This window comes from Sapajus apella, unplaced genomic scaffold (genome assembly GCF_009761245.1).
Source record: "Sapajus apella isolate SASKATOON/1434 unplaced genomic scaffold, GSC_monkey_1.0 scaffold118, whole genome shotgun sequence".
NCBI lineage: Eukaryota > Metazoa > Chordata > Mammalia > Primates > Cebidae > Sapajus > Sapajus apella.
Window position 1 is genome coordinate 4005197 of NW_022437058.1, and position 17346 is coordinate 4022542.

Consider the following 17346-nt stretch of genomic DNA (forward strand, 5'->3'; position numbering starts at 1 on the left):
GACCCCTGAAATAAGGCTATAAGAATTTAAGGCCGGGTGTGGTGGCTCACACCTGTAATCCCAGTGCTTTGGGAGGCCAAGGTGGGTGGATCACCTTAAGTCAAGAGTTTGAGATCAGCCTGGACAACATGGTGAAATCTCATCTCTACTAAAAAGAAAAAAAAAAAAATACAAAAATTAGTCTGGCATGGTGGTGGGCCCCTCTAATCCCAGCTAGTCGGGAGGCTGAGGCAGGAAAATCACTTGAAACGAGGAGACAGAGTGAGCCAAGATCACCCTATTGCACTCCAGTCTGGGAAACAGTGCAAAAACTCTGTCTCAAAAAAAAATTTTTTTTTTTTTTGAAAAATAGTTCCAAAATTACCTAGTCTAGGAAACACATTGAGTTAGGTCCTTCATATATGTTATTAGTTTTATTTTCAGAAAAATTTGAAAGGTATCACCCTAGTTTAACAGAAGAGTAAATTTTAATCAGAAACATGAAGTAACTTACTCAAGATCCCTCATAAGCAGCAGGGTTGTGCTTGGAATCCTGATCTCTCTCTAACTTCTCATTTGCAGATGAAGAAACTGAGGCCAAAGTACATAACTAATTTGCCAGAGTAACAGGTAATTAGGAGTCACACAGCTCCCTTTCACATTTTCTTTTTATTATTTCATGGTAGGAAGTTACATAATTTCCACTGACATTAATACGTAACCATTTTTTTGTTGTTTTGTTAATATTGTTTGTGAGATCGAGGTGGGTGGGCAGATGAGAGAGTTAAATATTATTAACCCAATTTAAAAGAGACTCCATACAGATATATACAGCCTCTAGCTAATATTTATCATCCCTATAGTCTGATAAAGCTCAAGTGACATCATGCTGGCTAGTATAAATTTTAACATTTTTAATGCAAATAGCCTATGAAAACCACAGATTTCTTAATCAGCTCAGTTTCATGCTTCCAACTCTGCTTTTTCGGTCTACAAACAAAATGCTCTGCCCCCACACCCACTGCTGTTTTCCACTTTTCTTATGATTAAAAAAAAATATTTCCCTTGGTAACCATTTTCCCTGGTTACTTTCTTGGCTGATTTTCTGCACAAAGAAATGAAAGGCATTTATCCCCAAGGGAGGCAGTTATTTTAGATTTTACTAAGAAGTCAGCAAACATTTTTCAACATTCCCTTCTGTCCTTTCTTTGTTTTAAAGAAAGCTCTGATTTTGTTTCATTTTCAGCTGGAGACTTAAATGACACCAAGCAAAGCCTACTTAGTTTAGATTTCCAGGTAAAAAAGTTTTAAATTTAAAGTTTCTACTTAGCATGTGGAATGGTTTTAATATTTGGGTATTTTATTTTGCAAATATGTTTAACTCTTGAGTAAATTAGCTCGTTACTAATAGATTTTTAAAGTTCAAAGTATGCATTATTCTGTTTGTTTTTTTTTTCAGGATGTACTTCCCAAGTATTTCAAACTTTGTAGACTTAGCATTAAATTATTTTTATATGTTTAGGTGGAATTATGTGTTCAACAGAAGTATAAATTGGTTTGAAAGTTTCATTGTTAATTTTTAAGTCCTAAAAGAACATAAATAATTCAAAATATTTTTCATTTTAAGCCTGTAGAAGTGAAAAGAGATAATAGACATCTCATGACTTCATGTAGATGTTTAAAATTCTAAATTAATATTTTTAAAGTTTACTTAAGACAACTGTTGAAAAATTTTAAAGGAAGAAAAAGAATCAATGTTTATAAGTAATATTTAATGTTGGGATAAACACAATAAGTGCTAGAAGGAAAAAAGAATTACTTGATTAAAATAATACTATTATTGGAATCCCACAAAATTTACCTCTAGGAAGACATACACTCAATTATGAAGTTGTTTATGAAAGCAAATATTAAGTGCAAAGCAAAATTCTGTAAATCAATAAAAATAATGAAGGCCTAAGCATTAATAGTATAATTAGTAACTGAGAGACCATTTTAAACACTGTAGTGAGACTGTTCAAATACTAATCTTGTCAAAATTATCTCTATAAATTTATTTCTGTACATATCTGTTTAGATTTCTAGGTAAGTAAAAGTGAGTGAATCTGGGGAGAAAAAAGAAAGAGAAGTGGTTTCTAGCATGAGGGTACTGGGAGACAGGGGTATGCTCAGCCTAGCCACAGCTGGCACATACACTCCTAAGCACTCAATCAGGCAACGCCCCATAAGTGAGTGCTTACAGGAGGCCCCAGGAGAGCAGGATGCCTGAGACCCTCATGTGAGTTTAACTCTAGAGCCCTGAGGTCTAGGCTCTGACTCCTCACAACAGGATGGAGGGTCTGCACATAGGATTATTACAGCAAAAAAATTTCAGTGTATACATTTCATGCATTGCACAGGACTTACGACATCCATTGAAGCCCATTTCCCCTGCCACTCAGCAAATTCTAGTTTCACCTTGTCTCTCAGTTCAGGTTTTCATAATACTTTCCCCTGCTATTATTGCTATTCCCTTCCAATATACTACTTTGCTCTCTGAATTGACTTTTATGATTTCAGGTGCCAATCAGCTAATGGATTTGCTCCCTCTTTACATGCTGCATGTTAATTTTTCTAAAACTAAAGATTGCAAAAGATTATTCAAATATAGTTTCATTTCAATGACCTATAGTAATGGTTTTCAAATGACTGCAGCAATTAATCTGTGTGTGTGCGTGTGTGTGTGTGTGTGTGTGTGTGTATACACATACACTGAAGAAAGGTTTGTATGCTGACATGAAGATACTTTGGAGACTGCCATTTATTGAAAAAAGGTGATGTGGTAAGTCAGACTATGAACTAAGTGAAATCTGACTAGAGGAAGATGATTCTGGCAGATGAAGTTATAAAAAGAACTGAAATTCAAAAGGGCAAACTGAGCAGACATTGTACCCTCTCCCCTTCTCACTAAATCCCTTGAAATAATACAAGTTATATTACAAACAAATAAATACACGAATATACAGCTACACTGGGAAATAAAAAGGGGAGCTCCTGGTGGGACAGACACTCTGAGGAGTCTTTCACAGACAAAGGAAAGATAGGAATGGATTTAAAGAGGGAAAATGTACCCTTGAACAGTCATGAAAGAAAACAGTAAAGAGAGCTTGTATAGGAAAAAAAGAAGTTTTTAGTTTAAAAGATCCTGGTGGCCAGGAGTGATGGCTCACACCTGTAATCCCAGCACTTTGGGAGGCCAAAGTGGGTGGGTCACTTGAGGTCAGGAGTATAAGACCAGCCTGGTCAACACAGTGAAACCCTGTCTCTACTAAAAATACAAAAATTAGCCAGGTGTGGTGGTGGGTGCCCATCATTCCAACTACTTGGGAGGCTTACGCAGGAGAATCGCTTGAACCCAGGAGGCAGAGGTTGCAATGAGCCAATATTGTGCCATTGCATTCCTGCCTGGGCAATAAGAGCAAAGCCCTGTCTCAAAAAAAAAAAAAAAAATCCCCCCTCCAAAAATCCCAAAAAGGATACATTAAACAATAACAACCTATACCAAGGTACATTCTTTACTGAGGTAAAACTTCTGAATATCAAAGATATGTTGAAAATTTGAAAAAAATTTCTATAGGAAAAAAAGATTTCTTACAAAGGGATAAGAATCAGATTCAAGTCAAATTTCTCATCAGCAACACTAAATATAAGAAAATAAAGGACCAGTATCTGTGAAGTATTAAAGAAAAATGATTAGGATGATTTTGAAACCATAATTCTGTTTCCAATTAAACAATGATATTTTCAGATCTTTATTAAGAGCACAAAACTACAACTTACAACATTCTATGAGAAAAGGAGGATATATTTATTCAAGAAATAAAAGGAATCTGAGGGAGCTTCTCCTTCTGATAATGACAGACAAGGCAAGTCAGATCATTAGACCTGCTGAGAATAAATAGAAAAGGTAAGAAAAACAACAGGGCCAACCCAGAGAGGTTTAGAACAGTTTTTCTTCTAGAAACATCTGGATTCCAGAAGAGGTGGTTGAGAAGATTAGCAGAGCTTTAAAATAGTCTCAGGAGCACAGAGAGAAACAAACAAAAAAATGGAGCCAAGCAAGCAGTGGCTGGTGGTATGGAAAAGTGAAGTGGGTAAAGTCAGCAGGCTTTGGGTTGGACCCAAAGCATAACTATTAACTGGATATGATGAAGTCCAGCCTCAAGTCACTCAACATTTGATTCATAATGTCCTTAACCTTATGTGTGAAACAGATGCAAATCTGCAAGTATTTTCATATGCAATATCTGGCACTCCATCAAAGGTCATCAGGTATATGAAGAGACAAAACATGGCTAAAAACCTAAAGAAATAACCAACAACAGAAATAGACACATAGAGGATCCAGAAAACCTAGTCTACAGACAGAGACTTGAAAACAAATATTTTTAATATGTTCAAAAATATAAAAGATGAGATTAAAATTTTCAACAAGGAATTGGAAACAGAACACACTGAAAACTTGAAAACTAAAAAAATACAATAAAAGAACAAGGAAGTCAATGGATAAGTTTAATAGCAAATAAACCACAGGTGAAGAGAGTATTAATGAACTGGAAGATCAGTTCATTAATAACCAGGATGAATAACCTGGAGAATAACCAGGATGAATCATAGAAGTGATGGAAGAACAAAAAACACAAATGAGGGGAAAGTGACATTAAAGACAAAATGAGAAAGCTAATATGCAAGTATCTATAGTTATATAAAGAATGAAAAAAGGGAAGAGAATGTACTATTTGTATAGTTAAGGGCTGAGAAGTTTCCAAGTGGGACAAATGACATCAGGTCAGAAATTCAAGAAGTGCCATGAATCCCAAACAGGATAAAAACAAGAAAATTATATCTTTGTACACAGAGTGAAACAGCTGAAAACCAAAGACAATGAAAACATCTTCAAACAGCAAGTAGCACTTCGGGAGGCCAAGGCGGGCGGATCACGAGGTCAAGAGATCGAGACCATACTGGCCAACATGGTGAAACCCTGTCTCTACTAAAAAAATACTAAAATTAGCTGGGCGTGGTGGTGCACACCTGTAGTCCCAGCTACTCGGGAGGCTGAGGCAGGAGAACTGCTTGAACCCGGAAGGCAGAGGTTGCAGTGAGCTGAGATGGTGCCATTGCACTCCAGCCTGGCACCTGGCAACAGAGCAAGACTGTCTTAAAATAAAATAAAATAAAAAAAACAGCGAGGAAAAAAAATTACTTTTAAAGGAGAAAAAAATAGATTGAGAGATGATTTCTTAAAAGAAACAATGGAAAAAAGAAGACACAAAAAAATGTATCTTCAAGCCAGGTATGGTAGTTCACACCTATAATCCCAGCCACTCAAAAGGCAGAGCCAGGAGGATCACTTTAGCCCAGGGAGTTCAAGGCCAGCCTAGGCAATATAGTGAGACCCCATCTCAAAAAAAAAAAAAAAAAAAGGTGGAGGCAGGTGGATCACCTAAGGTCAGGAGTCTGAGATCAGCCTGGCTAACATGGTGAAACCCTGTCTCTACTAAAAATACAAAATTAGCCAGGTGTGGCAGGCACCTGTAATCCCAGCTACTTGGGAGCCTGGGGCAAGAGAATCACTTGAACCCGGGAGGTGGAGGTTGCAGTGAGCGGAGATGGTGTCACTGCACTCCAGCCTGGGCCACAGAGTGAGACTCCATCTCAGAAAAATAAAATAAAATAAAAAAAGAAGAAAAGTAGGTGGGAAGAAGGCAACAATAAAATACTGGAAGCTAGGAAGCAAATGAGAGTGTAGGGGAAAAAATAAACTGTATCTTTAAAAATGCTAAAAGAAACACTTGTCAACCCAGAATATATATCTAACAAATACATCCTTTCAGATTGAAAGTAATATATAAACATTTTCAGGTAAACAAAAAGAAATGATCAACCCACCTGCACAAAAAGAATTATTAAAAGGTGTTCTTCAATCAAAAAGAAAATAATCCTAATAGAAGAATGGAGATATAGGAATGAAGGAAACAAAAATGATAACTGTTTAGGTAAATCTAAAAAAGTGGTTCTCAACTGAGGGGCAGGTTACATTTGGTAATTCCTGGAAACATTTTTGGTTGTCACAACTAGGAGCAAGGTACTAATGGCATCTAGTGAGTAGAGGCCACAGATTGCTGATAAATAGCCTATAATATACAGGGCAGCTCCCCATAAGAAAACAGAATTATCTGGCCCAAAACATTAATAGTGATGATGAAAAAGTCTGATCTAAATGAATTTTGACAAAATGATGGTAATAATCTTTTGAGAGTTTAAAATACATATATATATAAATTGATTCAAGAAGGAGATGTGATTTTAAATCAATTTTAATAAATATTTTTTAAAAATAAAAAATATACATAATTAAAACACAGGACTAAAACAGAATATATACTGGGATGAGGTAAACAGAGTTGAAGTTCATCCTGGTTCTTGTATTATCCAGGAAGAGGTAAAGGCACTAATTTATATTAGGACTTTGATAAGTCAAGGATGTATGTGGTAATCTCTACAAAGAAGAGAATGGCAAAAAGTATATAATTATTAATGAAATAATAAAAACCAAGTAACCAATTAAAAAGAAAACAAAAAGGAACACAGAACATGTAGGACAAATAAAAAGCAAATAGAAAGTAGATTTAAACTCAAACATATTAAATTTTACATTAAATATAAACAGCCTAAATATTCCAATTAAAAGATAAAAACTGTTAAACACGTTAAAAAACTATATGATATGCCACTAATATAAAGTATACTGAAAATATAAAGATATAGAAAGGCTGAAAGCAAAACATATATCTACCAAAAGAAAGCAGCTACATGAAGGAGCAGAAAACCAAAGACCACATGTTCTCACTTATAAGTAGGAGCTAAACATTGGGTACTAATAGACATAAAGATGGCAACAACAGACATGAGAGGAAGGCTGGGAGAGGAACAAGGGTTAAAAAATTAAGTGTTGGGTACTATGCTCAGTATCTGAGTGATGGGGTCATTCATACCCCAAATTCCAGCATCACACAACATACTCAGGTAACAAACCTGCATACAACCCTCCTGAATCTAAAAAGTCAAAAAAAAAAGCAAAAAAAAAAAAAAGCAACTACGTTAATATTAGACAAACTAGATCTTATGGCAAAAGCACTCCCAGAGACACTGAAACTATCTACCTAATAATATATGCAGAAGAAAGATTTAATGACTCTAAATTTGTACATACCTACAATCATTAGGACAAACAAGGCAAACTATTAGGATAATTAGGACAAATAGGTTGATAGTATTAAAGTCTTTAAAATCCTTATTGATATTTTTTCTACTAATTAAAAAACATTAATTACTTCTTGGCATAAAATGACAACTAATTTTTTTAACAGACTTTTTTTCAGAGCAGTTTTAGATTCAGAGCAAACTGAATAGAAAGTGCAGAGTTCTCATACATGCTTCCCCCCCATCAAAATCTCACACCATGGATAAATGTATGCTTACATATCATTATCACCCAAGGTCCATAGTTCACATTAGGATTCACTCTTGTTGCTCTATATTACTGGGTTTTGACAAATTTTTAGTAATATGTACCCACCTTTATAGTACTGTCATCCTTTGGTATCCTTGAGGGGGACTGGTTCCAGGGCCCCTCAAGGATACCAAAATTTGAGGCTGCTGAAGTCCCTTATATAAAATGATGTAGTATTTGCATATAATACACACATATCCTCCTGTATACTTTAAGCCTCTCTAGATTACTTACACCTAATACATTGTAAAGGGTATGTAAATAGTTGTTATACTCTATTATTTAGGGAACAATGACAAGAAAGAAAAGTCTGTATATGTTCAGCACAAATGCAACATAGGCCTAACTACATTTTTCACTCACAGTTGGTTGAATACACGGATGCATAACCTGTGATATAAAGGGCTGACTGTACTGTATCAGAAGAGTTTCACTGCCCTAAAAATCCTCTGTGTTCTACCTATTCGTCCCTCCCCACCACAAATCCTGGAAACCACTATTCTTTTATAGCTTGCATAGTTTTGCCCTTTCTAGAATGTCATAGAGTTGAAATCATACGTATGCCATCTCAGGTTGGCTTCTTTCATTTAGTTATATGTTATACGCATTTACGTTTTCTCCATGTTTTTTCACGGCTTGACTTTTCACTTCTTTTTGGTGCTGAATAATATTCCATTGTCTGAATATACCACAGTTTGTTTATCCAATCACCTATTGAAGAACATTTTTGTTGCTTCTAAGTTTTGGCAATTATGAATAAAGCTGCTATACATATCTCTGTGCAGGTTTTTTTGTGGACATAGGTTTTCATCTCATTTGGGTAAATACCAACGGGCATGATTGCTGGCTTGTATGGCAAGAGTATGCTTAGTTTTATAAGAAACTGCCAAAATGTCTTCTAATGAATGTGGCTGTACCATTTTGCACTCCCACCAATATTGAATGAGACTTATAGTTGCTCCCCACACTCACCAGTACTGGGGTGTTGTCAGTGTTTTGGATTTTATACATTTAATATGTATGTAGAGGCATCTCATTTTAATTTGTAATCTATTTTTGAAACGAATATTTGGGATAGAATTGTTGAAATTTTGGATGATAATTGTGGACTTGTCTATTTCTTTTTGCAGTTTTTAAAAGAAGTTCACCAATTATTTTTGGTAATGTCTAATCTGCTATTCATCCCTTGTCATGTATTTTTTCTCTCTCACATTGCAGTTTTCAACTTTAAAAGTCTAATTTGGGGCCAGGCGTAGGGGCTCACGCCTGTAATCCCAACATCTTGGGAGGCCAAGGCAGGCAAATTGCCTGAGCTCAGGCGTTCACAAACAGCCTGGGTAACACAATGAAACTCCGTCTCTACTAAAATACAAAAAATTAGTCAGGTGTGGTGGTGAGCGCCTGTAGTCCCAGCTACTCGGGAGGCTGAGGCAGGAGAATTGCTTGAACCCGGAAGGGGGAGGTTGCAGTGAGCCGAGATCACGCCACTGTACTTAAGCCTGGGCGACAGAGCAAGACTCCATCTCAAAAAAAAAAAAAAAAAAGTTTGATTTGGGTTTTTAAAAAATATCTTCTATGTTTCTACATTACATGGTTAATCTTTCCTCTAACTTCCTGAACATATAGAAATATAGGTATAATGATTTTTAAAGACCTACTTAATTAGTATATCAGCAATGTTATTTCTGAATTGGTTTCAATAAATTGATTTTTCTCATTATGGGTCAACATTTCCTGTTTCTTTGTGTGCCTGGTAAATTTACATTGGATCCTAAAACATTTATTGGGTTCTCTGAGACACTGTCAAGTTATTTTACACATTTTTTTTTTTCAGAAAGGCTTGCTTTTAAGCTTTATTAAATGGATCACAGCAGCCTTTAGCTTAGGGCTAATTATTTTCCTCTACTGAGCTAATGCTCTTCTGAGTACCAGATGTGCTGTGAATTGTAAGGTTTTCCAGTCTGACTGGTGGAACACAAACTCTTCCTAGTCTTTTTTAAGTTCCAGAGATTTTTGTTGTTGTTGTTCCTTTGTTTTTTAGGTTAGTTCTTTTCCTATTCTGAAGTATTAATAGTTTACTTACACATACGTGCTATCCAGTACTCAGTAGACTTCACATCTCTGGAAGGGTTTCTCTGGGTTAGCTCTTACCTCTCTGTACTCTGCCCTAAGAACACTAGTCTCTTTGGTGTCTTCAGATTCCCAGCGTACGTCTTTTCAACTCAAGGAGACTGCTGGACTCTGCCTAGAAACTCCCTCTAGGGAGTAAGCAGGTCAATCACAGGTCTCTTTGGGCATTTGATTTGCATCTCCCTCAGGGATCACTGTCCTGGACTGTTCTTTGTTTAATGTTTGGAAAATGCTTCATATATATGGTCCTATTTTTAAGTTGTTTCAGGTGGGAAGGTATATGTGGTTCCTGTTACTCCATGTTGGCTAGGAGTCAGATTTGATAAGCTTTGTCATAATACTGGTGTAATGGCTGAATGATTCTCTAGGATGCGACCATGATGTGACTTCACAGACTCTCCAAAAGTCTGTTAAGTTACATCATGGTCGCATCCTACAGAATTATTCTACTTCGTGGAACCACTCTGGTTACTAGTTGTCAAACTAGTAGGAATGTTGTTATGTCAATACAGGTAAGGTGATCTCCATAAAACCATGCTCATTTTCTTGGCCTCCAGGTGATATACGGTTTGCAGAATGTCAAAAATAGGTCAGTTAGTGACATTTGTACCTAGGCCAAGAAACCAGGGTGGCAACCATATGTTTGCTACTACTGATATAGGTTTCTACTAAGAAATAATCACAATATTTGCCAAGACGTAGCACTGATCACCCTGCATTTCCTAAACATTTGGGGAATAGACAGACACCGTGGCTTGAGGAAGGCATGCATCACCCTGAGCTCATGCTCACGGTTTTCAATTTAGATACCGTTAGAATTTCCCACAGCCTGTCTTATGTTGTGAAGCAGACTTCTAAGATAGTAGCATCTGGATAGCAACAGGTTCAGTCATATGTCACTTAGCAAGAGGGATGCATTCTGAGAAATGTGATGTTAGATGATTTTGTGTACATCATCAAGTGTACTTACACAAACCTAGATGGGACAACTTATATACACCTAGGCTATATGGTAGAGCCTATTGCTCCTAGGCTACAAACCTGTACAGCGTGTGACTGTACTGAAAATTATAGGCAACTGGAAAACAATGGTATTTGTGTATCTAAACATATCTAAAGCCAGGTGTGGGAGCTCATTCCTGTAATCCTATGGAAGGCTATGATGGGTGAATCATCTGAGCTCAAGAGTTTGAGACTAGCCTGGGCAACATAGTGAGATCTTGTCTCTACAAAAAATATAAAAATTAGCTGGGCATGGTGGCATGCACCTGTAGTCCCAGCTACTTGGGAGGCAGAGGTGCGAAGTTGGCTTGAACCCAGGAAGCAGAGGTTGCAGTGAGCTGAGATGACTCCACTGCACTCCAGCCTGGGTGACAGAGCCAAACTTGTCTCTAAATTAATTTAAAAAAATATATCTAAATATAGGAAAGGTATGGTAAGTATATGGTCTAAAAGAATAAAAATATGGTATGCTGTATAGGGTACTTACCATGAATGGAGCTTGTAGGACTGAAGTTGCTCTGAGTGAGACAGTGAGTGAGTGTGAAAGCCTAGGACATTACTACACATTACTATACATTTTACAAACACTGTACGCTACTGTGTGTGTAGTGTAGTAAGACTACACTAGATTTATAAAAAAGTATTTTTTTTATTTCTTCAATAATGAATTAGCCTTAGTTTATTGTAATGCAACTTTATATACTTTTCATTTTTTAAAAAAAAACTTTGACTCTTTTGTAATAACATTCCTCTTTCTTTGTCTAAAGTCTTCTTGATGTTTTAAATCTTTTCAAAAAACCAACTTTTCATTTCATTCTTTTCTACAGTTTTTTTTTTTTTTTTTTTTAATTTCTGCTCTGATCTTTATCGTTTCATTTTTTCCACTAATTTTGGGTTTGGTTTGCTCTTGTTTTTCTAGTTCTTTAAGATGCATTATTAGGATGTTTATATGAAGTTTTTCTACTTGTTAATGTAGGTGTTTATTGCTATAAACTTCTCTCTTAATACTGCTTTTGCTGTATCCTACAGGTTTTGGTGTGCTATGTTTTCATTTTCAAGTGTTTCAAGAATTTCAAAAATTTCCTTCTTAGTAACACTTGGCTTAAAACACAAATTCAGGCTGGGTGTGGTGGCTCACACTTGTAATCCAAGCACTTTGGAGGCCAAGGCGGGCGGATCACCTGAGGTCAGGAGTTCAAGACCAGCCTGACCAACATGGTGACACTCCATCTTAAAAAAAAATAAACACACACAAATACATCGTACAGTTGTACAAAAATATTTTCTTTCTTTATAGCTAATTCTATAAGCTTTTTTTCTATTTGTATTTTTTAACTTTTCAAACATTTTTGTGAAAAACTGAGACAAACACACATTGGCCTAGGCCTACACTGGGTCAGGATCATCAATATCACTGTCTTCCACTCCACATCTTGTCCCACTAGAAGGGCTTCATGGGAAATAACACTCATGATAACAATGCCTTCTTCTGAAATACCTCCTCAAGGACCCACCTCAGGCTGCTGTATAGTTAGCTATTTTTTTTTTAATAGGTAGAAGGAGTATACTCTAAAATAATGATAAAAAGTACAGTACAGTAAATATATAAACCAGTAACATAGTTGTCTATTGAAGTATTATGTACTGTACATAATTGTATATGCTGTACTTTTATACGACTGGCAGTGCAGTAGGTTTGTTTCACCAGCATTACCCAAACACGTGAGTAATGTGTTATGCTATGATGTTATGACATCTCTAGGCAATAAGAGTTTGTCAGCTCCATTATAATCTTATGGGACCATCATGGTATTATGCAATCTGTCACTGACAAAAAAGTCATGTGACACATGATTATACTTTATTCGGTTAAATGGTCAGACAGAAAAATTGAGTCAAATGCTTGCAGGGTCTCTCAGATTTTGTTTTTTGTTTTGAAACAGTCTTGCTGTGTTACCCAGGTTGCAATTATAGCTCACTACAACCTTGAACTTCTGGGTTCAAGTGTGGCTCCTGCCCCAGCCTCCTGAGTAGCTAGGACTACAGGCATGCACCATCATGCCCAGCTAATTTTTCATTTTTTTTGTTGAGACAAGGTCTTGCTATGTTCCTCACTCTGGTCTTAAAGTCCTGGCCTCAAGCAATCCTCCCACCTTGCTTTCAGCCTCCCATAGTGCTGGGATTACAGGTGTGAGGCACAGTGCCTGGCCTCTCAGGTATTTTCTAAGCTTCCAACAAGATGACTGGGTCAGCAGTCGGTCTATGGCCACTTGTTAGCCCTTAATCCTTCAATGCTTCTCCTTTGCAGCTTAGGGTATTGCTCTCTGTATGTAACATCGCCTTGAATGTTTTACCATTCCTTCCCTTCACAGTTTGTTCTGGTTGGCGAAGGAGACCAAGGCAGGCCTATGAGAACTGAAATAAATTTCATCATTGAGCAAGCTAGTTACTTTAACTTCCTAGAATCACCACATACTTTAAATTCCCATTAAAAAGATAACAGCAGCAAATCTGTTGTGATTTTCATTCTTAGGATTCCTGGGGTTTCAGTTTCTCCTCCATGTTGGCTGTGTAAAGAGGGCTCTTCATCTCAGGGAACACTGACAGTGAATGGACCTGAGGAGAGAGCCGGAGGAAAGCTGCAAGGGGTGTAGGTAGGGGTGTGTGTGTGTGTGTGTGTGTGTGTGTGTGTGTTTCTCAGCTGTAGAATTCTGAGAGGCAGTCAAAACTGCCAACCTTCCTTTGTAGGACTAACTTAAGGCCAAGAAAGATTGGCTGAGTGAACCTTTTGACGACAGGTTTTGCAGCACCTTGGTGGAGGCTTCTCTTGTCCCTGACTACCAGATTTCAAAGGGATTGCACCAGTCTGTCTGACCATAATGCTGCTATTGTACCAAGAGTGCCCATATATTCATTTCTTAAATGTTTTTCGGCTTTATCATGTGCAAGGCCCTGTACTGCCTCTGAGACCAGCTAATTAAAGGGTTACTTTTCTGAATCTTACCTCCTTATAATTGATGCTAGTTGACTGTTATTTTTATATGGTACAATCATGCCCTTCCCCCTAGACAATTACAAAGCTAGAGAATAAAAGCACAAAACAGAATGGCTGGGAAAATGGGTTGTGGATTACTTCAGTCACAGAACATCTTAGCAAACAGGTGGAGAGCAATCTCCCAAGTAATCTTTGAAAAACTGCAGAACAGCAGGGTCCAGAAAGGGTGCCATGTCTGATCCACCACCTTTACTGGTAGTGAGAGTTTCCCTGGAACACAGCCATGCTCATTTGTTTACATATCGTCTATGGCTGCTTTCATGCTGCAATGACAGAGCTGAATAGTTATGACAGAGGACGTGAAGCCTATGATGCCTTAAATATTTACTACCTTTATAGAAAAAGTTTTCTAATTCCCTAATTCCTGGTCTAAAGATAAAGATAAGATACAAAAAAGGTCTGGCCAGGTGTGGTGACTCATGCTGTAATCCTAGCACTTTGGGAGGCCAATGGCAGGAAGACTGCATGAGCCCAGGAGCTCGAGGTTGCAGTGAGTCATAACTGAACCATTACATTCCAGCCTGGGCGATGGAGTGAGATCCATCTCTATTTAAAAAAGAAAAAAAAAGCTTTTGATTTTGATAGAAGAATTCCAAATTATGATATGGCAGTAATACAATAGCATATAGCCCATATATCATAAGTGTAATTTCTGAAAGACTTGCCTACTAAGGCATACAAGCAAATATATAAGCCAATTTTCAGAGGTAAAAATTCAGTCACCACTAACTTTGAAATATTGTTTCATTCTAGAAATTGGCCGGTGAAAAAAGTCAAACATGAAGTTTGCAGTTTTGTTTTGTTTTTTTCTGCTTATCATTTTTCAAACTGACTTTGGACAAAATGAAGAAATTCCTAGGAAGCAAAGGAGGAAGATATATCACAGAAGGTTGAGGAAAAGCTCAACCTCACCCAAGCACAGATCAAACAGACAGCTTGGAATTCCACAAACAACAATTCTTACACCAGTAGCAAGAATTCCTATTGTTAACTTTGATTATAGCATGGAGGAAAAGTTTGAATCCTTTTCAAGTTTTCCTGGAGTAGAATCAAGTTATAATGTGTTACCAGGTAAGAGAACCGTATGAGAGGGAGAGAAGGAGGGAGGAGGGTGAGAGATGGTGTGCAGAAAGAGAAGGAGAGGGGGAGAGAGAAGGAACATCTCCATGAAGATAATTTTCCAAAGAAAAATCCAGGTTATTATATTACTTTTCGGTTTATGTGTCTACAAATATACATTTTTAAATAATTTTAAATAATTTAAAAAGTAATTTAAGGAACATATTTGTAATACAAAATTATTAGAGAAAAATTACTTATTCTACAACTATATTTACAAAATCATAGTTATCATATTGGTTTATTTATTTCCAGTATGTTTACTATGTATGTAGTTTATTTATTTATTTATTTATTTTATTTTATTTTTTTAAAGATGGGGTTTCACTGTGATGGCCAGGCTGGTCTTGAACTCCTGACCTCAGGTGATCCACCCACCTCGGCCTCCCAAAGTGCTAGGATTATAGGCGTGAGCCACCGCGCCTGGCCATGCATGTATTTTAGATAGTTGTATTGCTAACACAAATAATATACATAAACACTTATAAACTGCCTTTCCATTTATGACACTAGATAATCTAGAATAGAGAAATAAATTATTCAGATGATTCTGTGAACATACAGCTATTACATATTTTCAACCAAAATTTTTCAACCACAAATATAATTAAAGCCACTGAATTCATTTTATATAGGTTAAACCACTGACTTTTTAAAGATTGAAAAGACTAAAAATTCTGCTAAAGATTTCAACTAGCATTTTTAAAAACTAGTATTAAATGGTTCACATTTTCCCAAATTTGGAAGAAATAAGTAATTATAGACATGTTACCATTAAATAAAACTTTTTAAAAATACCAGGAAATATAACCATGTAATTTTCTGTGGCTGTTATTTCATATATTGTCTCAACACAGCTAAGTGCTACTTCATGATTATTTCCATGAAGTTAACAGAAATAATATACAATTATCCTGAAAATAAGCAATTTAGGCCACACTTACAATGTGATTAGGAAAAGAAAGGAAGAGAATCAACTTTAAAAACTTGTAATAATAGTGTACCCATAACTGCTAAAGAATGATGAGGTCAATTTTTTTTAGTTAAGTGGAAAGACAGCTAAGCTATAATAATAGAAAATAAAAAGGCCAAGAAAGAAGTATTCATAATGTGATCTCAAACTTGTTTAAAAAATGTTTTTATATGTACTAAAGGGTGGTATGCATAAAGGTGTAGAAGATATATATTAGACATTTCCAAATTGTCCAAAAATGTTTTCCAGTGATTTTACAGTAATTTTTGATTCTATCACCACACGTAACACAAAATTCTTTTTCACTCATTTTAAAGTATTCAATTCAATAGCATTTAGTACATTCACAATATTGTACAACCATCACCACTATCTTGTTTCTGAATATTGTCATCCCACCAAAAGGAAACTCTGTAAATAAATTCCTCATTCCTCCCTACTCACAGGGCTTGGCAACCACCAATCTATTCTGTCTGTGCCTATGAATTTGCTCTGGAAATTTCATGTAAATGGAATCATATAATGTCTGTCCTTGTGTATCTGACTTCTTTACTTCGTATAATGTTTTTAAAGTTCACCCATGATTAGCTTGTATCACTGTATCAGAACTTCATTGCTTTTTATGGCTGAATAATATTCCATTGTATGGCTATACCATATTTGTTTATCCATATTGTTTATCAGTTGATGAACATTTGGGCTGCTTCCACCTTTTGGGTTTCATGAATAGCACAGCTATGAACATTAATATAAGTTTTATTTCAACACCTATTTTCAATTCTTTTGGGTATATACTTAGGAGTGGAACTGTTGGGCCATTCAGTAATTCTGTATTTAATTTATTGATTAACTGCCAAATGTTTTCCAAAATGGCTACACGGTTATATTCCCACCAGCAATGGAAGAGGATTCTAGTTTCTCTACATTCCTGCCAACAAAGTGTTATTTATTTTTAAGTATAGCCATTCTTGTATGAAATGGTATCTCACTGTGCTTTTGATTTGCATTTCCCTAACAACTAATGATGTTAAGCACCTTTTTATGTGCATGTTGTCTATCTGTATATCTTCCTTGGAGAAGTAGCTATTCAAGCTCTATTCCTATTTGTTTCAAGAGATGGGATCTTGCTCCGCTGTCCAGGCTGGAGTACAGTGGTATAATCATAGCTCACTGCAGTCCTGAACTGCAATCTTGAACTCACCGCAAGTCTTAGCTTCTGTGATCCTCTGCCTCAGCCTCCCAAGTAGCTGGGACTACAGGAATGCACCACCACATTTGGCTAACTTTTTAACTTTTTTGTAGAGACAGGGTCCCATTATGTTGTCCAGGCTGGTCTCAAACTCCTGGCCTCAAGAAATCTTCCCTCCTTGACCTCCCAAAGTGCTGAGATTACAGGCGAGAGCTACTGTATTGGGGCAAGCCCATTTTTTAATTGCATTGTCTTTCCATAGGTGAGTTCTAAGAGTTCTTTACTTATATTCCGGATATCAGGCCCTTATTGAATATATGACTTCACATATTCTCTCTCATTGT

At 36.4% G+C, this 17346-nt stretch overlaps 2 protein-coding genes across 12 annotated transcripts in view; one reads left to right on the top strand and one right to left on the bottom strand.

The window, feature by feature from the left end:
• The window catches only part of CENPP (centromere protein P), a 279890-nt gene that overhangs the window by 64834 nt on the left and 197710 nt on the right, over positions 1-17346 (bottom strand). The window lies entirely within an intron of this gene.
• ECM2 (extracellular matrix protein 2) overlaps positions 1101-17346 on the top strand; it is a 40612-nt gene continuing 24366 nt past the window's right edge. For 3 of the 6 annotated variants that reach the window (XM_032260478.1, XM_032260480.1, XM_032260481.1), the window contains exons 1-2: positions 1101-1275; positions 14475-14792. In XM_032260478.1, coding sequence (XP_032116369.1) covers positions 14501-14792 — 292 coding nt within the window. In that variant the 5' untranslated portion in view covers positions 1101-1275; positions 14475-14500. Of the gene's footprint in view, positions 1276-13593; positions 13651-14474; positions 14793-17346 lie in introns of those variants that run through there. The other 3 variants (XM_032260482.1, XM_032260483.1, XM_032260479.1) reach the window with 2 other exon arrangements.